This window comes from Mercenaria mercenaria, chromosome 14 (assembly GCF_021730395.1).
Source record: "Mercenaria mercenaria strain notata chromosome 14, MADL_Memer_1, whole genome shotgun sequence".
In the NCBI taxonomy this organism is placed as follows: Eukaryota; Metazoa; Mollusca; class Bivalvia; order Venerida; family Veneridae; genus Mercenaria; species Mercenaria mercenaria.
In genome coordinates, this window is record NC_069374.1 from 54,664,343 (window position 1) to 54,689,408 (window position 25,066).

General features: G+C 32.4%; 1 protein-coding gene across 4 annotated transcripts in view; it reads left to right on the top strand.

Annotated features, from left to right (window-relative positions):
* LOC123527538 (putative N-acetylated-alpha-linked acidic dipeptidase) overlaps positions 1 to 23,049 on the top strand; it is a 301,496-nt gene extending 278,447 nt beyond the window's left edge. For all 4 annotated transcript variants that reach the window (XM_045307054.2, XM_045307057.2, XM_045307056.2 and 1 more), the window contains exons 5-19: positions 8,828 to 8,966; positions 10,079 to 10,201; positions 11,936 to 12,119; positions 12,763 to 12,853; positions 13,942 to 14,028; positions 14,255 to 14,340; positions 14,669 to 14,788; positions 15,466 to 15,548; positions 16,506 to 16,569; positions 16,925 to 17,090; positions 17,425 to 17,518; positions 17,884 to 18,136; positions 18,839 to 18,935; positions 19,719 to 19,811; positions 20,171 to 23,049. In XM_045307054.2, the coding sequence (XP_045162989.2) occupies positions 8,828 to 8,966; positions 10,079 to 10,201; positions 11,936 to 12,119; positions 12,763 to 12,853; positions 13,942 to 14,028; positions 14,255 to 14,340; positions 14,669 to 14,788; positions 15,466 to 15,548; positions 16,506 to 16,569; positions 16,925 to 17,090; positions 17,425 to 17,518; positions 17,884 to 18,136; positions 18,839 to 18,935; positions 19,719 to 19,811; positions 20,171 to 20,357 (1,867 nt within the window). In that variant the 3' untranslated portion in view covers positions 20,358 to 23,049. The remainder of the gene's footprint in view (positions 1 to 8,827; positions 8,967 to 10,078; positions 10,202 to 11,935; positions 12,120 to 12,762; positions 12,854 to 13,941; positions 14,029 to 14,254; positions 14,341 to 14,668; positions 14,789 to 15,465; positions 15,549 to 16,505; positions 16,570 to 16,924; positions 17,091 to 17,424; positions 17,519 to 17,883; positions 18,137 to 18,838; positions 18,936 to 19,718; positions 19,812 to 20,170) is intronic.
* Positions 23,050 to 25,066: the final 2,017 nt, after the last annotated feature.

Sequence of the window (25,066 nt, forward strand, 5' to 3'; positions counted from 1 at the left end):
GCAAGTTACTATCTCCAAAACTAATGCAGATATTAAATTGAAACTTCACATGTGTCTTCGGGGTTATAAAACTAGTTGATAGAATCAAGTCCCATAACTCTGACATGTATTTTAGCCAAATTATGCCCCCTTTTGGACTTAGAAAATTCTGGTTAAAGTTTTGCGTGCAAGTACAAACAGCTATTACTAAAAGGCATATAGATTTGAAACTTATTTATTCTTTTTCTAGGTCAGTTACCAACCTCACTGGGTCAAGTTCCATAACTCTTAACATTTATTTTGAGCAAATTATGTCCCCTTTTGGACTTAGAAAATTCTGGTTAAAGTTTTACATGCAAGTTGCTATCTCCAAAACTAATGCAGATATGGAATTGAAACTTAACATGTTTTTTCGGGGTTATAAAACTAGTTGATAGCATCAAGTCCCATAACTCTAATATGCATTTTGGTCAAATTATGTCCCGTTTCGGAACTTAAAACTCTTTTGATATTTAACATTTTGGGTAATAGTTTCCTGCTTCTGTGACAATATTTCGAATAGTCGAGCTTGGCTGTCTTACGGACAGCTCTTGTTGCATTATAAAATCGATCTATAAACTTAATTGAACAGTAACAGCCTAACTAATTATTAAATATGTAAAAAATAAAGGCATCTTTATTCATCTGTTTTCCGATATATCAACAACATTGTGTCCGGTTTTAGACTTATATGATATATTAGGGGTAAAACGAATTTTCAAATCGCTGTGGATTTTTGTGGGTACTTCAGCTTTAACAAATCAACAAAATGCAAACATTGCTCTGTTGCCTAAGTCATTTGAGGAAATTAAAGCGATTTAGGAATTTCATATCTTTAAAATAGTTTTTTCGAGTAATTTGGATAATAAAACAAACCTTACTTAAGACAATTAAAAATTTCATATAAACTATGTAATATTAATCTTGCTGTAACCTCATGTACATAGAGGATATTACATGAGTGTCTTTTCATATTGAATTTATTAAACGAGTTGAATAAAATAATAAAACGCGAGGCTTTGCCGAGCATTCTATCAATTTTATTCAACGAGTTTAATAAAGTCAATGTGGAAAGTCACAAATGTAATATTCTTTTTATCACCTGCTAGCCTTTCCTGTCGAAACATCAAAAATTCTACTTTCTTTTACTGTATATAAACAAATCAATTTGACCAACGTCTCCTATACTGGTATCGAAGCTATAAACGACATCGACGTCAAACCTTTATTACACTAGTGTATTATCATTTTTGGTTGCGGGTTTATCCCGCTACCAAAGTTAAGTGTATTTCTGACAATCATGTAGTATCTTTATTTGATTCCAAATCACATCCAAAGGATGTTCATATGCTACACAAAGTAGTCCCATTCATGAACAATGCGAATGAATTATCAATGGTCAAGTAGTTCTTATTCCTCTATCCATTGACACTAGCCATTTAGATTATATAAGATCTGTCAATGATTAGGTATTCCAACCCATGGTTACATCACTGACTTGCAGCTGTTCATGTAAGGTCAGGCAGAGTTTATCTTAGATATGAGGCACATTAGTATTTGTTTCTTATACATGTATATTTATAGTTTTGCATTTAAAATGAAAATGACTCTAGCAAAACCCGCAACCACCAGACATCTCAAGGCTTTGATTATTTAATGGCTTTATTACACTCCCGCGACGTCAAACATGTGATAAATGTACATGTTTGCATGACTAAGACTTTTGTATATAAATTTTATGAATACTAAACCATTTGGAAAGCCCTTTAAAAGTTTATATCTATTTTATTTTTGCAACCAAAGCAACACAACTTTACTTCGACACATCGATATGTTAATACGCAGAAACTTCCAATTCCCTTCGACTTAACCGAAATCGCAGTTATATGTCGACTTAAAAAAGGTTATCCATTAAGGCAGAATTTTGACAGGACTGGAAAGTGTATGCCTTCGAGATAGTCAGAATTTCGAAAAAACGAGCAAGATAAATCTCATTTCAAGAACAAGGACTTTCTATATTGTTCAATGACTGATATCGACTGAGATTATAATTGTACATCTTATTCCAAGTTTTCAAGTCGTTGAACACAGTTTTTGGATGATTTTGTCAACCCATTTATTTGTCTGTGTTTTCTTAAATGTCCGGTAATTTTATGCAAGGTCGCAATCTAAACTATGTAGACAAACAAATGATGATCTTATTCCTAGTAACAATCATTATGTCACAAGTCCACATACGCTTGAGAGTATTCATTGTGATTAAGCTTCCAAAAATAAGAATCTTCTTTCTTATATAATGGAGGATTCAAGCTAGGTATTCTCTTGTATGTCCATGCATACTGATTTGTGTGACTTAGGTTCTACAAAAAAAAATGAGGAAATATCTCCATTCTCTTATAAGGTGGGTTTCTAGCTAGGCACTTTCTTGTAAGTCCATGCATACTGATTTGTGTGATTTGGGTTTTAAATTAAGAAGAATGAGGCTTATATATAGCGGGATTCAAACTAAGCATTCTCTTGTATGTCCAGCATACTGATTTATGTGATTTGGATTCTACAATATGAAGATTGCGGGATTCAAACTTAGAATTCTTTTTTTTTTTTTTTTTTTTTTTTTTTTTTTTTTTTTTTTTTTGTTTAACGCCGTTTTTTCAACAATATTTCAGTCATTTAACGGCGGGCAGTTAACCTAACCAGTGTTCCTGGTTTCTGTACCAGTACAAACCTGTTCTCCGTAAGTAACTGCCAACTTCCCCACATGAATCAGAGGTGGAGGACTAATGATTTCAGACACAATGTCGTTTATCAAATAGTCACGGAGAACATACGCCCCGCCCGAGAATCGAACTCACGACCCCACGATCCGTAGACCGACGCTCTACCTACTGAGCTAAGCGGGCGGGCATAGAATTCTCTTGTATGTCCAGCATACTGGTTTATGTGATTTTGGTTCTACAACAAGGAGATTGAGGCTCATATATAGTGGGATTCAAACTAAGCATTCTTTTGTATGTCAAACATACTGATTTATGGAATTTGGGTTCTACAATAAAAATATTGAGGCTCATAAAATTATAGCGGGATTCAAACTAAGCATTCTCTTATATGTGCAGCATACTGATTCATGTGATTTGGGGTCTACAATAAAAATATTGAGGCTCATATATAGTGGGATTCAAACTACGTAATTTGGGTTCTACAATAAGAAGCTTGAGGCTCATATATATAGCGGGATTCAAACTAAGCATTCTCTTGTATGTGCAGCATACTTTTTATGTGATTTGGGTTCTACAATAATAAAATTGAGGCTCATATATAGTGGGATTCAAACTAAGCATTCTCTTGTATGTCCAACATACTGATTTATGTGATTTGGGTTCTACAATAAGAAGATTGAGGCTCATATATATTGGAATTTAAACTAAGCACTGAGAAGTGAGAAGCTTTCCTGAGTCTTCTGCATACAACGCGTAAAGCACGTGTCCCCGCTACAAGGACTTCGTTTACGTTGAGGCCTGTAACCTCGGTTTAAAATCTTGTACAGTAATCTAAATATATGACATGGTTTAAAGTTTCAGTAAAAATTGGTTATGTATTTTTCTTTTTTTTATTTGACGAAATAATTCCCCGAAGACTGTGCTTTTGTCTAATTGTTTGTAATTGTATAATACATTTCACGCTTTCAAATTAGTGAAATCGATTTTAGAAGATGTTATTGGCCTATTTGCGTGTCTTAATATGCCAAATTGTATTTGTTATCTTATGTATATTTTAGTAGAGAAAAAAAAACTGTGTTTCTTTTCGCAGAACTAGGCATTTTACTGTGAAATTGCCGACACTGACGGCTATTAATTACGTTTCATGCGATTAAGTTTTGACAAAGAGAGAGAATTGCAAAGATAAATGTATTTTATTTCTCAGTCTACTGAGGAAATTCAATGTATAGAGATTTTATTTGTGTGCTTTGTTATGAAAGTATTTTCATGTATCTTGGGCAAACTTTATTTTTTATATCTGGAAATCGTTGATAGCAGTTGCCAGACATTATAATCTATTTTGTTAAGAACTGAGAAATTTTGACAATAATGCCATCAAATTTAAACAACAAACAATTGTGATACATACAATCCATAAAATAAACAAACGTGTTTGTAAACATGGACGAATCAAAACGGAAGGGGAAGAAGCATTTTATAGAAATATTTCGATGGCAAAATACATAGTATCATGCTCTCAAATATAAATAAACAGTTTTATCACTAATCGTAGAAGGAAAACTGAACACTTTTCAAGACTTAGTGAGATTGATGAAACGTTCCTGGATGCGTTGTTAGTAGTTTTATTCTAATGTCTCCAGTTTGGTAACGATATCGTCTACTTTTGTGTAATTGTTTCGGAAGGTGTCATCGATCTATGAACTTAATTGAACAGTAACAGCCTAACTACGTACTAGACAGACACAAATATTTTGTTTAGAAAAAGGCATATCCCAACGGCCATTTTAAATATTGTATACACAGCTTTTAACAAATGTACAAATATTTCTTATGCAGTTCATTGATTGTGTAGTGTAATTTGGCAGAAGGTTTAGTTTTATAAAAACTAACATGTAGTTAGAGTCTTTAGAGAAGATATCGATTACTGACTTTTTGTTTTTTCGGAGACGCAGTAATTAATTACTTTTTCTTTTTATTTTAAAATTATAGCTCACGTGTGGCAGCGCTATCGTCTGCTTGATTATGGGTAAACGTTATATTTCCTGGTTTCCAATTCATTAAACGTGCTTTCGACAAATGAACCTGTCTTATTTTAATAAGATTGCGTTAAAGCACGCAAATGAATAACATAGGAAAACGAATTACTAATTTGTTCATAAAACTGCACTTCTGTTCAGTAAGGGCAAATTTTAATTAAGTTATACACTATACAGACATCACGTGCTTTTGAATGGGTTAGCAGATATTGTGAATGTCAACCAATGTGGTAAGATAGTGACATGCATTTGATATTCTATCTATTTTGCTGAAACATATTTAGATGACAAAAGGAAAAAATACAACACTCCTAAAATATCAAATAGATTTATATACCTTTTTAAGGGTAAAACGTCATGAAATTAACATTTTCAAATTGAAAACCAGTATCTATCTTAAGAAGTAGTTTTAAACGCTGTGGTATTCTTGCTTTAAAGGGGAAGGCAATGTTGTTCTTATGTTAATTCCGTCTGCTAGAATTTCTTAAATCATTTAAAGAAGTGAAAGAATTTTCAAAATCGGCTTAAAAATGAGAAAGTTATGAGCATTTAAATATTTGATCAAAGTGACGGCCATTTTGTTTCCATGGCAACCAAAAACAAAATGGATGATTTAATAAATTTCTAGAGGTTATAACACACTAAATAGTTGTTGTTCTTTATTCTATATAAAATTGACCTATTTCCAATGACCGCAGCACACATCAGGACCCATTTTAGATTTCTGTAACTTACATTTTCTTGAAGAATATTGTTAGTGCTAACTAAAAATCAAAAGAAAAGTGGGGGTCATGTTTGATGCAAGAAAAATAATTTCAGTCAAACACACAAACTGCAAAATCAGTTAAAAAATGAGACCCCAAATTATACTGGTGGTGCATGATCTAAGTTTCCTTGAAAATATTTGTCATGTTGTTATTTCATTATGAAAATGCTACCTACATGTCAAGCGTAGATCTGTCATGTGATTTTAGCGAAGAAATTGCAAAGAAAATAAGGAAAATAGCTCTACAGAGCAAAAAATCTGAGGACTATTTGTGTCCGCCATTATACCATTTTTTCGCACCATTTTTCTATTTAGTGTCTGTATGCCAAGATACATGTTTGAACTCAACTGTATTTACTTATTTCTGTAAAACAATTTCTCTAATTTTTCAAGCTATAATGAAAGAAAATACCATGTTTTACATTTTACACTAAAACCTCATATGAAATTAATCTATTTAAAAGGTTATTTGCGAAATAAAGTACTAAGCAGTGTGTAAATGATGTCATAAACACACTAAACTGGCTGCCTCCATGATCAGTCATTTTCTAATATTTCAAACTGCCATATTGGTTTCAATAGTTATCCGATTTTAAAAATTCTTTCGGCGTTATTGTTTGGCTTCCATTGGTCTGTAACAAATCATCAAAAAACGAACATTACTCTGTTTCCTAAGTCAGTTGGTTAAATTAAAGCGATTTAGGAATTTCATATCTGTAAATAGTTTTTCACGTTATTTAGGTCTTAAAACAAAACTTATATAAGCTTTGTAATCTTAAGCTTGCTGTAACCGCATGTACATGTACAGGTTTGCATGACTATGACTGTATATATAAATTGTATGAATGCTAAACATTTTTGAAAAGCCCTTTAACAGTTTATATCTACTTTATTTTTGCAACCAATGCAACTAACTTTTACTTCGACACATCGATATGTTAATACGCAGAAACTTCCAATTCCCTTCGACTTAAACGAAGTCGCAGTATTGTGTCGACTTTAAAGGGACTGGTAAATGTATGTTTTCGAAAAAGTCGGAATTTCGAGGTAGCGAGCACTCAAGAACAAGAACTATTTCTTCTATATTGTGCAGTGACTTATATCGACTGTCAGATAATAACTGCACGTCTTATTCAAATTTTTCAAGTCAATAAACACAGTTTTGTGGATGATTTTGTCAAGTCATTTATTTGTCTGTCTTTCCTTAAATGTCTAGGTCGCAATCTAAACTATGTAGACAAACAAATTAAGATATAATTCCCAGTAACAGTCATTCTGTCACAAGGCCACAGACGTTTGAGAGTATTAATTGTGATTTGTGTGATTTAGCTTTAATCACTAAAACTTCATTCTCATATAAGGTGGGAGTCAAGTGGGCTTTTTCTTTTATGTCCATGCATACTGATTTGTTTGGCTTAGCTTCTACAATAAGAAGATTGAGGCTCATATATTGGGATTCAAGTTAAGCATTTTCTTGTATTATTGTCTATAATAAGAAGATTGAAGTGGGCAGTGTACCACTAGTGTAAACGTCGTCTATCGTCTCCGTCCGTCCGTCCGTCTGCCCTTGTCAATAATTCTGTTCTACTGGGTACACTCCAAAGGTCACAATTTTGACACAGTCTTAATGACGCTTGTTCAGAATGAATGTTTGATTTTAACATCTCCGCTTTGTTTGATATTTGGCTCGTTTTATTAAATCTAGGTCAGATTGGTTACTATCAGGTCATTTACGGTAAGCATTAGTCAGGTGGATGACCCACTTGTTACAACATGCTGCCGACCTATTCATATGTCTTCATTTGCTCAGATATCTTGTAAGTTATATGATTATTATCCTTGTACCATTATATATATAATTTCATATATATGATACAATTTGGTATACCTTTCTTGCCTGTAGTAATTTCTAACATTTAGATTAAGACTGGCAAGTTAAACACAGTTTGAAGTTTCATTTAATCTGTAAAATGTGTATATTTACAGGTCAGTAAAGAAAATATTCAATAACTTTAATCTTGAAATATACGCACGTACAAATCATACATACACACGTCGAGTGACATCTTAAAAGTGTAAACGTCTCAAAAATACATGCTTTATGCAAATACTCTTATAGACAATATTGCTCATATAGAACTGATCACCTTGTACAAAATAAAAAAAATAGATTATGATTCTGTTCACAGAAAATAGGTTTTCTATGTGAAACGGCAGACATTTAAGGCTATTTATTGTGACTTGTGCGTTTTAGCTTTTACGTATAATACAAATTACAAAGATAAGTATCTTTTTCTTGGTGTAATGAGGAAACTCAAGATATAAAGATCTAAGATATGTTATTTTCTATAGGTTTTTTATGTATTTGGGGTAAACTTTATTCTTCAGGATGGGTAATCATGGCTGATTACAATATCATATATGTTTTTAATCTATTTATGGAAGATGACGTACTCATAACAATATATATCGGCACGATATTCTGACAAACAAATATGTTACATACAGTTTTCGTCCTTGACTCGTATTCTCAATACTTGAAGACCTAAATTTTAAACGTAGGCTCGAGAACGACCAATATTCAGTTTGTTTGCAACTACATTTGTAGTTTGAACAAATGAAAATTTGCTGAGCTGCTTGTAAATTTTGACTGAATATTCGTGCGAAGTGTCATTGCAAACTGCGCTTAATAACAACCAAAGAATAAAAAAAAATAACCCTAAGATTAAAGTTCCAAACGTTGATAAATATGGACCCTGGTTCATGTAAAACAGAATCCTGCTTGTCCCTTGACAGACTGTATACACGGATATTGCACGCATGCTCGTAAATGTATATAGCGGATCATTCGATTCCATCCTTATCAAATGTCCGCCTGTATGAAAGCATAGCTATGTTGGAATCCGTGCCAGTGTGGACCGAACTCGCAAAGGAAATCATAGTCTTGTAATGTTCCTACTGCTCTAACCGTCTTTTACAGGACATCTGTGTTTTATCCTTTAGACTGCTGGCGGCAAGTGATTCTGCATTTGTGACCAGTGCAGATCAAGATCAGCCTGCACGGACGTCAGGCTGATCGTCTGCACTGTTGGCTATTCAGTCAGTTAATTTTTCGTTAAAATCCCTTTGAATGATATGTGGTAAGGCCCAAATTTAATGATGGACCAGTCCATTTTAGAAATTTAGCAGGCTTAGGGTTAAGATGATAACTCACTATAAGTGAAACTGCAACATGTAGGGAAGAAGAGAATCCTGGCAATGAAAGTTATCACTGTTTTCTTTCTTTTCAGCACAAACATGAACGCCAACCTTGTCACGGTGCAAACGGCGAATGGCACACTCATTTTCCACAGTCAGTACAACACATCTAGTTCTCATCCAGAGTATTTACCATTCAGCGCTTACTCTCCATCCGGAAAAGTGACGACGGTAAGGTTACTTTTTGATTTTAGAATTTCAAGGGACAGGTTTCCGTAATGACGTCTTAAGTTATAGCTCACTAGAAGACCAGAGTGCTCATTGTGAGCTATTGTGATCACTCTCTACCCGTCGTACGTCTATTTGTTGGCGTTACTATTTTCTATATTGATATTTTATCAGTAAAGTTTTATGTAGACTTTGATGAAATTTTTAATGGATGTTTCTTGTCTGATCCTCTTCCAACCCTGTTCAAAGAACGCCATTCCATGTATAACTCTTTCTTTTTCTTGGCAACGTTCAAGAAAATGACGAAAAACTTTCTTGACAATGTCAAAACTATTTCTTTGCTAACCCGCTAAGAAGAGTGTTTAAATGCCTTTAGTTCGTCATGAAATAGGGCAGCTAGAGAAGCCGTTTGAAAATAGTGGAACCTCAAAAATTCTGCTTGTCAAAAACTGATCGTCCGATTTTCATATAATTTTACGCGAATATGCCACTCTGCTAAGAATGTTTCAGTGAGACTGCTTGTCAAAACCACATAGCCTAAAGTATGTATAGTCCCTTTTTCTTGTGTGTATGGTAAACATTCTTGTAAGAAAATGATGGCCCGATTACAAACTTTTTCTTCGGTGACCCTTGTCAGAGATTGTTCATATTACTCTGATTCAACAAAAAGTGATAGAAAGAGATAAAAGTCAAATTACCTTAACTACTGGTTTAATTTTTATATATGTTCCACTAGGATTGTTTTCAAAATAACCAAAAATATAGCTGCCAGAGTTGAAATTGAAAATATTTCATGCGCCAAATATTCCTAAACAACTGTTAAGAAATTCAGGATAGCGAATTACAGAATTACTTTAGAGTGTAATATAATCTTCGGTTAACATGGCGACTCGCTAGCTTTGGTAGCAGAGGAAGACCCTAGGCTGCTCTTTCGGAACTTATTACAAACTTGGAACGCCTGGGTGGAACCATAGACCTTTTGTAGGCTAACACGGATGCTAAATAAAATGAACATTTCGGAACAGATGGCAGATGACCTATAGACAATCTTCTACAAACTAATTTACCTATTAGCACAATTTACACACATGTATGTATACAATTTACATTTTCAGACCAAGGTTGTGTATGGGCACTACGGACGGCCTGGTGACCTGAAAACTTTGAGGGACAACAAGATAGCGATCAAAGATTCTTTACTGATTGTCAGATATGGCCGTATTCACCCAGCAAGTAAGGTATTTATTCTTAATGCTCGCTTTTAAATCGTTTTATTTTATATCATTTCAGCTTGCACATATATAAATCTTAAAGCTACATTCTGTTCAAAAATAATATTTGATGAACAATTACTTTACAGTTTGTGTGTATAACTAGTACTCTGTGTTAGGTTTAACGAAATGTACTGTAATACATGTTTAAGTAAAATAGTGTGCACACTGCTGATCTATACTTTTTAACAAATAACAGTTGCAAGGTGTAAGTTAGTTCCAGTTGTAGATATACATCAATTTAGTTACAAAAATATATGAAGCCAAGTTACATATACAATGTATTTGATGATTTTCTTGATAGAGACTAATCTTTAATGATAAAATTATTTCATTAAAATTGAGCATAGTACATCTTTAATGTATATTCATTCTGGTTATGTGTTTTCAATTACGTAAATTTGCTTTGAGACAAACTCGTATTTGTTATAACACCACATTACATGGGCATTTATATAGACATAATAAGGTATTTCTTAAAGACATTAAAGGGAAAGGAAATGTTGTTTTCATGTTAAATCCATCTGCTGGGATTTCTTATATCATTTATATCATTTAAAGAAGTGAAAGAATTTTCATAATCGGTTTAAGAATAAAAAAGTTATAAGCATTTAAATATTTTATTAAAATGGCGACCATTTTGTTTCTATGGCAACAAAAAAAGAAATGACGGATTTATTGAATTTCTAAATACATATTTGAACTGTATTTACTTATTTCTGTAGAATAATTTCTTTACTTTTTCCAGATACAATGAAAGAAATTACCATGTTTTACATCTTTCACTCTAGAAACATATTAAACTAACCAAGTTTAAAGGTTATATTTGCTAAATAAAGAATTCAGCAGTGTGTAAATGACGTCATAAACACACTAAAATGGCAGCCTCCATGATAAGCCACTTTATTAATTTTCAAACTGCCATATCATTTTTAATTAATGGTCCGATTAAAAAAAAATCTTTCAGCGTGATGAAAGGTTTGCAGATGGCTTTCATATAAAGTTAACTCATTGTCAGGCCGTTCTTGTCCTTTAAGGTATCCGATCCACAAATAAGAAGTTCTATATAGCATTGCTATAAAAATATATCAAATATTGATGCCTGGTAAGCTCATATAATTTTGGTATCCTTTGAAAGTGTATTGTCTAATGAAAAAGATAATATAAATTACATGAAAATAATGTTATAGAATTTTTTATACCTTATAGTCTTCAATGATACTTCAAAAGAAATCCTTTGATTTATCAACTTGGCTATAATGATTTTTGCATATTATTTATGGTCATTTTATTTAGTAATTCTTCTTCAGCTGACACAACTCTTTCAAATGAAACCAAAACACATGGGGTCACTAGGCATCGAAGTTTATCTATTTGTGGCTCGGATACCTTAAGGACGCGTTCCATAAGCCTGTTTTTCTTTTTGTGAATGAATAATTGTAATTTTTGTGCCAGTTTTTTTTTTAATTTCTATTCTGTTAAAAAAAGATTATTCAATCTTTTAATTGCTTTTAAAACTGCTACATATATCATACTACCCAGCATTTTACTTGCATATGATTACGATTTAAGTGATAAAGGGAGGTTATTTTTAAAAGAGTATCTGTTATAATTGCCTCTACTGTGTCAACTGTATGCTTTTGTTATGCATGTACATACACGAATAGTTTGTCATACGTAGATAATGCTTCTTTTTCAAAGGTTAAGAATGCGGAACAGTACGGCGCGGCAGGTGTTATACTTTATTCTGATCCTGCAGACTACGCCAACAACCAGACTACGGTATATCCGGATAGTTGGTGGTTACCTGGCTGGGCCGTACAGCTGTCACATGTCCGGTATAACCTTCTTGGTGATCCATCAACGCCTGATTATTCCTCCATCAGTAAGAATCTTGTACCTTCTTTTTAACTCTTAACTTAAATGGGTTTGACTTTTGATCAACTAAAATTTGATAAAACATTTAACTCTAAAGTAAATCTGAAGCATAATGCATCATCAATGATACATTGCGTTCTAGTTGCTTATCATGCGTCTTTTGTGCTCTGCATCCTAACATTAAAAGAATAATTCATTTGATATAGGTTATTTTTTTATTTATAATCAGACATATCTTAAAGATATGTCTTCAAGACATTCCAGAGACGCAAAACGTGATTGGGATGGAGAAGAATGAACTTTTTTGTATACAAATGTCTTTTGCTTTGGTAGATAAAACACTGTTTATCAATTCATATTAAACTAACATTAGGTAGCATGAGTAACGTGTATAATTATTTCTATTTTATTAGCGGGTGTTCATTGTAAGTCAAATGAATATTTCTATTTTATTAGCGGGAGTTCATCATAAGTCAAATAAGTATTTCTGTTTTTCTAGCGAGAGTTCATTATAAGTCAAACAATTATTTCTATTTTATTAGCGGAGGTTCATCATAAGTCAAATAATTAATTATCGTAAGTCAAATAAATATTTCTGTTTTATTAGCGAGAGTTCATCATAAGTCATATAATAATTTCTATTTTATTAGCGGGAGTTCATCATAAGTCAGAGGCCAGGTCACACTTTCCAAAGATACCAGTCCAGCCTGTTAGATACGAAGACGCCCAATTTCTTCTAAGGTAATTATACCTGTAAGATAAAACACTTCCCATGTTGTTTGCTTTAATGGGTAGCTATCTGCGCTTTCTTCTTTAAGACCAGCTATTTGTCTCTGGCATGAATCACTTCTGTCTGAAAGCTGTCTATTTGAGCCGCGCCATGAGAAAACCAACATAGTGGGTGTGCGACCAGCATGGATCCAGACCAGCCTGCGCATCCGCGCAGTCTGGTCAGGCTCCATGCTGTTCGCTTTTAAAGCCTATTTTAATTGGAGAAACTGTTAGCGAACAGTATGGATCCTGACCAGACTGCGCGGATGCGCAGGCTGGTCTGGATTCATGCTGGTCGCACACCCACTATGTTGGTTTTCTCATGGCACGGCTCATTTCATTTTTTCCTGAAAACTAATACAAAAGAGCTATATTCAAGTAAATACTTTCTTTTTACAAGAACAAAGAGTCTTTTCTGTTTTGCCTGGGGCTTAAGCTATTTTGTTTCTATTCAGACAAACTAACTATTTCCTTTTTGTCTGTATGGTGATCTTCGGTCGCGTCTCTGTGACCAAGTGTTTAAGATTTCTGAAAAATCACTTACCCTAGCTTGGGTGTATAATTTTACATGTACGGAAGCCATCAAGTTGACTTATGGAAAGTCGGTGGTTCTACTAAGGACTGGGGTATTCCTCCACCACTAGAAGCTGGACTGTCGATATACATGTATGAACTAAAGTTGTGTCAATGTGACGTAAAACATAACAAATATTCCAGCAATATTGTGTTCTGCAATCTCAATTCTTTAATGGTTATGTTGTCCACCGCATTAGCATCGTATAAAATATTGATATACATTATTACATGAAATTCCATAATGTTGTAACACATTTGACTACTTCATCAACTTGGCTAGCATGTGATACACAGTAATTCCATACAGTGCTCAGAATATAAAATAAAATAGAAAAGACAATAAATATGTTTCTAGAGTCATATTTTATAGATTTTGCAACAATAGAGGAGAGAGTACGATTGCGTTAAAGTTCATACGTGCATCTCTGTTTAGAATCTGATACAGGTTTTGGTTAGCTTTGTATATATCCTTTATTTTTAAGCGATATGGCTGGTCCAGTCGTGAAGAACGAATGGTTCGGTGGCCTGAACATCACATACAGGCTTGGCCCTGGCTACACAGACGACAGGTAAATAACTTGATATTTACCCATAACTATCGTTTCCTTACTATTTAGAGGCATTGAAAGCTGTAATACTTTTTGGATTCTTTCAGCTGTTTAAAGTCTGTGTAACAGTTGGTGAGGGTGTTTTAGATATCTTTATTTAATAAACCGACCTATGGTTTACCAGACAATCTTAAAAATCAGCAGGATATGTAAATGTGCTTTTTAAAACTGTTGAGTTTTATTTCAGGAAAGTGACACTACAAGTAGAAAACATGATCCAAGAGAGACTTATTTCAAATATTCTGGCAGTGGTGAAGGGACATTACGAATCAGGTATGTGTTTGATATGTTACAATTTATCACTTGAAGCTTATATGTTTACATTGTCTGCATTCTCTACACAGTTTGTCCGTTTATGTTTCTGCCTGCATTCAATCTCTACGTACATATAATTAAGTCAGAAATAAATCAATCTGAAAAGAATTTTTATTCACTTCTAAAAAAAATATTTTAAGGAAGAAAATATTGACATTTTTTAAGAATACGTCGTATATGCTAACTACACCATTTAGTTGCATTAAATGAACTGTTTTTGAAACGATATTATATTCAAATGTATATTGCAGTTATTTTTGTTTTGACAAAATTGTGTCCTATTCAGACAAATATGTCATTATTGGTTCCCATATTGACTCGTGGATACAAGGAGGGGTCGATTCGGGGACAGGATACACAGTGATTCAAGAACTAGCGAGGACATTTGCTTACCATATTGGAAAAGGTATATCAATTTTTTTGTCTAGTGCTCTTGCACAGTGGTTTTTATTAAACCATTTCAAATTGGTTAAAAACATGTAATATTACTTTCTTCGTGAACGGTCGCGTCGCTATTATACTATTATATATATAATTATATATATTGTATAACATGTAATCTGTGTGTAATATAAAAGTATAAAATGTTAGCTGCATATAGTGGTATTCCTAAAAAACTACTTCTTACTTTATATATTGTGATCAGATTAGAAATGCTATTTCAAATGATAGAGCCAGAGACATATTGCTTTGACACTTATATAATGTATAAGATATAAACGATATATAGTAATATTATATGAATTAAATATAATGTAAGTTGTATGTAATGATAATCAAAATATGTCGCGTTGTGTATATATTTCATATATAATATCAGTTATATATATAGTGGTATTACAAATAACTCAAATCGCTATATTATTCATATAGTGTTTAATTATAATATAATATTCATATATTGTATATTTATAGTATTATCTCTTTATAGATATAGTGTCAAAGACATACTGTTTTATATTTCTATATTGTATATGATATAAGCTGTATATATAATGATATTGCCGAAGACGTATTTAGATTAATATTTTGTATACTATATCAATTACATAATTATGTATCGCTTTGCATGTATATTGGCAGGATGGAGACCCCGACGGACTATCATATTTGCATTATGGGACGCATCCAAATACGGCAATATCGGTGCTTATGAATGGGTACAAGTGGGTACTTTGTGTGTTTTTTTCCCGAGTTTTTTATTCTCCTATAATGTTTTATTGGAATCTAAATTTCTCAAAATCAACACTTAACACTTTGGTTTACCTCTGCAGAGAAAATTGATTTTGTTGTCCTCAGTTATGTTCTTAGATTTGTCTGTATGGCATTTCTATTTTGTGAACGTCCTGATCTTTGTTGTTATTTCAGACCACCTATTTTTATGAACGTCATACAATTTTGCAGCATGAAGCCAGCTACGTCAGCATAATATATTACATCTAAAACCATCTACATATTTTCCTGAACGTTGTAAATAATTACAATCTCAAACTGTCTGCAAATCTTCGTGGACATCGTGAAATTTTGTAATCACAAACTATCTATATTATGTATATTTCTGTAAAACAAAAAAAAATCATGTTCGCATACAAACCATATAATTTACTGTGTTTGAAAAGTTCTGATGGATGCGAGATATCAATAGATAAAGATGTCCTACATAATTATATTGGAAAATAAGAAAATTGAAAATATTTAGAATTAAGGAATGACATGGAAAGATAGCTTTTAACAATAATGAGTGATACATGTACGTGAGAATCGGAACACGAACAAGAAAAAATTACAGGTGGAGAATATCTTTTGTGTGTACTTATCATGTGATTCAGGTTGATGGAAATATTATTTAATTAGAGAATCTGAAACATACCTCGTCATAAATATACACCTGGTTCTTAATAGTTTATTTCTTTATCATAACACAGTGTAATATATCTTCCAACCATTTCATTTATGGTATTTGCTTTCGTTTTATCTAGAACGTGTAAAAGTCATAAAAGAAACATGTCAGAAACGTTTTTTATGTACACTACAAAAGCGAAATAACGTCTGTATTATTATTTTATTTATCTATAAGATATCTAGAATATTTATACTGTATTTTATTGTCTGTTATATTACAGGAACACGAACAACAGCTTACAGCAGGTGCTGTGGCCTACATAAACTTAGATGCTTTAATCCAAGGTAATTTCCATAGTTTTCCTGTGGTTCTATGTTCAATATTAAGTGAAGGTCAGTGATGGAATATATATATCTTCATTCATTGATAGACAACTTAGCTATCTTGCAGGTCAAAAATATCGAAGTGTAGAAAGAAAAATACAAGAAATTTAGTATATTTTATTCCAAAAGGAAACGTGTTGTCCCAATAAATTTTAACAAATATAAGACTGACATTGTCTTTATTAATTGTTTTAATTGTATTAATTTCTTAATGATCTAAGCATTATTATTATCTGTATACCTGATGGAGTATAAAATTGTTAATGTCCTAATGCAAATGTCTTCGTAATTAAACTCTCAATGTACTCTTATATAGGTAATTACAGCTTTGCAGCAAGTGCCAGCCCACTATTATTTTCCACGATTGTGGAAGCCACACAGACGGTACAACTGAACTGTTCAAATAAGCAGTGGTGCACAAAACTGTCAACAATATACAGCCAGTGGATGAAAAGTTTTCCTGGAGAAAATAATATGCCAAAGTAATTAAAATACTTTCGTTTTAGAACTAATTTTTATGCTTAATTTAATCTGTATGTTAATTTAATGGTGTTAGTTTTACTCCTGATACTTTACTTCATTCAAAACGTTTTAACAAAACGTTTGAGATTATTATTTGATAATTAGAATTTGCCAAAATTATTTTGCTTTATACTTGCTGATCACAAGCTTTTTGTCGGTTATGTATTAATGCCTAATAATTTATTCCATCGGATACATTTCACGCAGGCACGTGTTAAACATGTTTATATTTGAATATCTGTGCATTTGACGAAAAATGTGTATTAGACGATTTTAATGTGTTTTATTTTGCAGATTTAAATCAATAGGAGATGACAGTGACCACGCCCCTTTTGTGTACAGAGTTGGTGTTCCAATATTGTTTCCTCAGTATACATTCAATGAAACAGTAAGTTGTTCAAATAAGATCAGTCCAAGGGATTTTAATTCTCACTTTTATTATGCATAATTGTCTATTTTTCTTTGGAAAGTTTAGGTCAGATTCATTAACTGACGTTATTTAATAGTACTATATTAAGCAACATTTAAAATTGATTGTGTGTTATGAAATTTTATTTGCCGATGAGACGACCGAATATCCAAAAAGCTGTTCCCGACCAGAGTTTTTGAAATGGCAAAAAAAATCCAAGTATTCAAACGTAAAAGAGCTTGTTGAAACCTCTCTAAAATGCAATTATTGTTTATGATTAAATGACCATACCTCTAAGCATCTGTTCAGTTTGTCAAGATGTACTCGATTTCTTTTTTTTTCAGATGTATCCATTCTTAAGCACATACCCGGCAGTTGGAGCTCTAGAGGACACCAAAGACTACGTAGAAAAGTTTATAGATCCAAATTATACACTCCATATTACAATGACAAAAGTTCTTTCAGATGTTATTTTGAGGTTGTCCGATTCAGCGATTTTGCCATTTGATTTACAGAGTTTTATAAACTTTGTTGAAAGTGGGAAGAAAGTTGTTAACGAAATGACTACGGCTTTGATGTCTATGGGTATTACAATAGGTAACAACATTTTATATAACAAATAGATTTCTGTTAAATAAATTGTTGATTTATTTAATATTACCTAATGAAACATTATATATATTACATGTGAATAAACTCGTATTCAAAATAGAGAAAAGTTTCGTTTCACATCATTTCAATAATGTAAACACATAAAACTACAGATCTGATTTTTAAATAAAGTGCTTGTTTGGCCAGAAAGAAATGGGCTTGCAATATCTATTTCACAAATGGAACGAAACTTGTTTACAAAATTTATGATAATTTATCTAATCATGTATGTCAAAGCTTTTGTCACAGTTCTAATTCCACCCGCCCGTTTAGCTCAATAGGGAGAGCGTCGGTCTACGGATCGTGGGGTCGTGAGTTCGATCCTCGGGCGGGACGTATGTTCTCCGTGACGATTTGATAAAAGAGATTGTGTCTGTTATCATTCGTCCTCCACCTCTGATTCATGTTGGGAAGTTGGCAGTTACTTGCGGAGAACATTTGGTTAACTGGTTAACTGCCCGCCGTTACATGACTGAAATACTGTTGAAAAACGGCGTTAAACCCAAAACAAACAAACAAACAAACATACAAACAGTTCTAATTACATGCAAATTTATGTTTTACGTATTATATATAATAACGGGTACCCCATAAAACCTGTTTTCTAAGACATGAACGTTCTTATTGATATATTTTGAATACTTACAGATACTGCCCACTTTTGCGTAGATGCTATTGAAAGATTCAGTAATGCAGCTACTAATCTTAAGCACAAAATAAATAACATCGACCGGTCTAACTTCAGGTAACTCTACAGTTTTATCATTTGTTATCATCTTTAGCGATGTCATTATTGTCCTAAGCTATATGAGGACCGTAGTGTTTTATTCAGAACATTCTTAAATATACAGTACATGTTTTAAGATAAGATCTTGAACATTGAACAGCGTATGAAACATGTACATAACTCTACAAAACAACTGTCCATTTACTGATACATGCATTGAATTTCGAAAAAGGACGGCATTAAGGGGCCACACTTTGGGACAGTTCAACGCCTGTAAAAACTCAACATTTTCAAAGAAATGTTACATAACTTCGTTTTGAAGCATTTGCAGTAATATCCCAGTATTTAAAATTCACATACTAGTAACTAGGATTAACGTAGCCTTTAGCAATTGTTTATCTTTATTTCTTTACAAGTGGCGTTCTCTTTTTAAAATGGAATAAGGTTTTGAGAATGTTTAGGTATCCAGTCGTACGGGACAGTACGGGAAATATGTTTTAGGTAGGTTGTTGATAAAGATGTTGTATGTTTTTACCATATATTGCAGTGGTTTGGTGATCCACTGCAGAACCTTGATATGTCTGGTAACATACTAGTAGTGCAATTAAGACGTAAGCGGGTACATCAGTAGTATTATGCTTAAATGGTTGGAAGACGGTTTCAGTTTGTTGGGCCCAAGTTTAATTGAATTGTTTTGTCATATTTATTTGTATTTAGTTTTCATGACCTGTGGAAAGATTACGTTATGGATTGACATTGTATTTATGTTGTATTAACACTCTTGTTCTTCTTTATTTACAGTGAATTCGACCTTTATATCTTAAATAACAAATTGATACATTTGTCTAGAGCATTTATATCGGATGTTGGTCTTCCTGGAAACAAGCATTACAGGTAGGACTGAAATACCCTCGTACCTACATGCAAATTCTTAATTGCCAAACCGCAGTTGAATTTTTAATTTTGAGTATTACAATCAGGCGAATTTAACCGAGATTCTTTTTCTGATTCTAAATGAACGAGTGGTTTAAATGCGTCTTATACTTAAGCTTTTATTTGACCTGTTTTTGTCCTTTAATATACAATGCTTATATTCCATCCACATTTGTTCGTGTTATGTTGTTCAGTATTGATGTCCATTCGTAAATAAATGTTGCTTTATGGAAGAAAATACGATAAAAATGAATGTAGTCTTTAAAGAAAGTTCGATGAAATAAACGTCATAGTTTGTTAATAACATTTGTATATTTCAGAAACATTCTTTTGGCACCAGATCCACTGGACCTGAAGAAAGAAATAACATTTCCTGGTATCTATTGGAGTGTGCATTCAAATTTCAATAAAACGGAAATTAAAGAGCATCTCAACGAACAAATTTCATTACTTGTCCTTAGTCTAAATAGAGCCACTGACATTTTAAACGATTCTATGGTCACGTGATAGTGACAGTAACAACGCAGCTGTATTAAGGGGTACAAACAATTTTGACAAGGGTTAGTTTGAGAGTAACGTCTATTGGTCTAGAAGCGTGCATTGATCTAGAAGGTCTGACATTTATTTAGAAGCTGCTATTGATATGGAAGCGTCTATCGATCTAGAAGCGTCTGTTAGAAGCGTCTGTTGATGTGGAAGCGCCAAGTGATCTAGAAGCATCTGTGGATCTAGAAGCGTTTGGTGTTTCAAAGTAATAAGGTTTAAACAAATGAACGAAGTTACAGTTCGAGGCGGCTTGGAGAGGCGTTTTACCGCATCTACCACGGCTTTTTCGTGGTTAGAAATACAAGTGACTGTACTGATTAGCAGGAAGGGACCTCTGTACATTTAATATGCATAATGACATCAAAAACAAACTACGCTGAAATGCATGCGAAATATTAGGCAGTTTATCTTTTATGTAGAATAATTTGCAAAACATACAGGGCATATTATTAAACGCACTGAAACATTATATGAGAATAAAAATTTACAAATAAATAATCATAAACAAATATAGTTGGACCGAGATTTGACCAAGACATGCCATATTATCACGACCAGTCTGTCTCTACATTTATCAACACACAAAAACATGCATTTATTTCATCAGTAGGTAAATTGGTATTTAGGAAAATGTATTGCTTACATGCCAAATCTTTAAAGTATTTGTTCCGGTGATTCCATGAGAACAGCCAAAAATAGATAAAATTTAGTTTCACATTATCAATAATATAATATATATTTATTTAAATGTTTCTTGAACTTATTTCTCAACAGAAAGTGTCTTGTTATTTTGTAGTTCATAGTCATAGGTTACATGTATTTGTTTCATTACTTTATACTTTATGATTTTTATGTGCCTGGATATATAAGAATTAGAATATATTTATATACATAATTATCTGCTGAAAAATATACTGTTGGCATAATTGATAAGGTCCATCTCGCAAGCCCATTTAATATCTACGGAATTCAGTTTAGCTCATATCCCTTGTCGTGTCGTATTGCAGTGCGTCGTGTCGTACTATTGTGCGTCATGTCGCGCGTCGTGCGTCAATCTAAATCACGACGGACGACACACGACATGAGCTAAACAGGATTCCGTAAATACATTTGCAACGCAAATGATGAACAAAACACAAAGTTCGTATGCCCGATGTATACTAGCTGATTAGTGGACATCTTTGTCGAGTATTGAGAGAAACGATGCTCATTTGGATCACAAAAAGGCTTAATGTTACTTGAAAAGCTTAATGTTACTTTACATGAAAAGCTTAATTTCACATGCAACGCTTATAAAAGTCGATGTTATGTTATAGGAAACCATCTGCGAAATGTTGCTATACTTAACTATGGAGCCAACGGAAAAACAAAGAAAATGTGAAAATCCTATATTGTCATTTGTTAGTTTCAAAAGTGCATACACCCTTTGCACGTGTACGTTTGGGTAATATCAAACTGGATCTACTATAATGTTTTTTGTTTTTTGCTTGGTTGCGAATTATGCCATTAAGAACTGTTCTTTAAGCTTTTTTATTTAAATGTAGTAATATTGAAAATAGTCATTCAAGTACATAATTATGTGGTTATGTAAATATTATCAAAATGTGTATGTGTGTTTTAGAAATTCATGATATCCCAAAATACGTATGTTAACTTTCATGTGTAAATGTGTATCCCATTTGTAAATGAGTATCTCATGTGTAAATGTTTATCATTCACTGACCAAACCACATATTCATCAGCGTTTGAATTCCTAGTCTCAAATTTAGTCTTGACCTTTAAAATATTAAAGTTTCAATTTGCTCCAGGTTTTAAAAGCTTATAATTCCCTTGACTAAAATGTGGTTGCCATATATCCCGTTATGAGCATAGAATATATTAAATTATTGTTACATTTTATTTCTAATATATACCTTAGTTTGAATATTGATGAACAAAGTAAAAGTTTAATTGATTACCTCCCATTATGGCTTTTTAAAGCACCATGTATGTTATAGCAAATTTGAACAAATTTATTGTTCCTTAAAGGCTCATAATTTCCTTGACTAAAATGTTGCTGCCATATTTTGCGTTATGAACATAGAATATATTAATTTCTTTTTACATTTTATTTCTAATATTTGTCAATAGTTTAAATATTGATGAAAATAGTAAAGGTTCTGTTGATTACCTCCCGTTATGGCTTTTTAAATCACCATATGTTATAGTAAATTTGTACAAATTTATTGTTCATTAAATGCTCATAATTCCCTTGACTAAAATGTGGCTGCCATATTTTCCTTTATGAGCATAAAATATGTATAGGTTAATAAGTGGGAGAGCGGTGCCTTTGAGTGATACTGGCTCTGGCAAGGGCAAAGGTATATAGACTATGTGTGATTTTAAGGGTCAAGTCTATAATCAGTACTTTGATGAATATGGATCATGAATGTACGAAATGTGCGTTTTCCGGTTGTGATTAAATAAATTCTCTAGGTACCTCTTTCTAGTTTTCTATAAAAACACTGTTGTGATTCCATCTAAGAGTGTTTTCATCACAAACATGAGCCGCACCGTGAGAAAACCAACATAGTGCATTTGCGACCAGCGTGGATCCGCGCAGTCTGGTCAGTATCCATACTGTTCGCTTTCAAAGCAAATTGCAATTAGAGAAACTGTTAACTATGTTGGTTTTCTCATGGTGCAGCTCTTTTTGTCATTGTTTGCTAATATCAATTATTGTGTTAAAATGATTTTATGCTGCAACTTTTAACAATAATTTCGAACAGTAATGTTTATTTTTAAAGGGATGCACATCTAGACTCATGTCAATCTTTTTAAAAATTTAAGTGAGAATTCTATTTGTTAGAACTTGGAAATAAAAAAAAAACTATATTAGGCAGATGTATTTGGAAATAAAACACAAAATGAAACAGGAGTTTTATCTGAAAATATTGTTTTGAAAATCATGACATTACGGCGTAAATCTATATCAGCCAGTTCCTATGAGCTAACTGACATTTTGTTTGAATATAGGTTCTTCTTATGTACAGTTCATATGAAAATCATTACAATGTGTGTACATGTGTATATAATGTCTAAAAAGCAACGTAAAATAGTACATATCAATTTGTTACATACATTATGTTTTTGTATATACTTTAATACTTCTGAATTCGTTTTAGGTATATCTTTTTTCATTGGTTGACAATTAATTGTTTTATTATAATAAAATTCTAAAAAATGAGAACAGCATTTGTCTTCTTGTATCCCTATATAATATATGATTATGATTATTATTCATTGAGATTATACATGTGTTTATGATGATTATTGTATGGAAAATACACGTTTCTTGTGTATTAAACACCAGGGCAATATACCGGTAACTAAAGTAAATATGGCATTAAGACCAGTAGAAAAAAATGGAATTTGACTGCCTGGAATAAAACGAACTTTCAACTTCAACGCCTTAGGTGATGTGAAATCAAATTGTAAATTTGTTACAAGATTTATATATCCATGTTCTTTAATATTAAACTAAACTTTTTTAATAGGAACGGTGATTGTTCCTAGTTTCTACATAAAATAATGTCTGATTTGGTTATCTGTGTTCGTAACAAATTTTGAACCAGAAACTATAATTTTTGAAGGTATAGGTGATACAGATCAATATAATTAAACCTTTACAAATCCTACTTGTATTGTATCATTACACCTGTTCATAAATGTTAAATATCGTTACAAGCAAAAATGGGGTATCATCAGTATATAATATTTAGCGATACTTCGTGTTTTAAAAACTTTTTGTTTTAAAAATAAGCTAACAAATACATCTGAAGCAGTGCAGCAATGCTCAGTCGTACACATACGAATATAGTCTAATCATCTTGGTTGTGAAAAAGGTTACGATCTTATGTCTAAATTCTTTTCCATTTTCTATTCAAATGTTTAAGTGCAAGGGAAGTAAAATAGATACCAGTGCTTGAAAGTACTTGCTTAAAACAATTGGGCTAGAGTTGTCAGTCTTTGCAAATGCATGTATAAAATAAATATCAGAAATTCAGTTAACGATATAAACAAAACTTTCACAAAATTCACGTTTCTAAAATAAGTTTTGATCATCTGAAGGACTAAGAAATCATTTTTATACTTTTTTTAAAGTATTTCTGTCTGTGAAATCTTTAGGTTCTATTCCTATTTTTGTGCTGTCGCTGCTATCTTCATTTGTGTAAAATTAATTATGTTAGCATAATCTATGCTATATATTTACAGTGTAGATAGATTACAGTGTAGATAGATAGATACTTTTATTTCCTCCTCAAGGGATAGCAGAACATATTTACAAAATGTATGATATAGATATACAATGAGCAAATTCATAACTATGTTACAAGAATATAATATATATACAAATAAAATCAACACTTGCGTAGTTATATGAAGTTATTTAAGATGTTTACAATACCTAACCAAACGGGTTCAAATAGCTTAAAAGGAAAAAAGTCGTTATCAAATATTTCAATAACCGCTATAGAGATAATAAGAACAAGATCTTACAGAAACGAAAAAGTTATAAATAATGTTAAGCGGTACATATCACTCAAAATACTTTTATATTAGCAGATACTACAAGTATTAACATCATACTATGCAACTATGCACATATAGCAATGAGCATATTGACAACA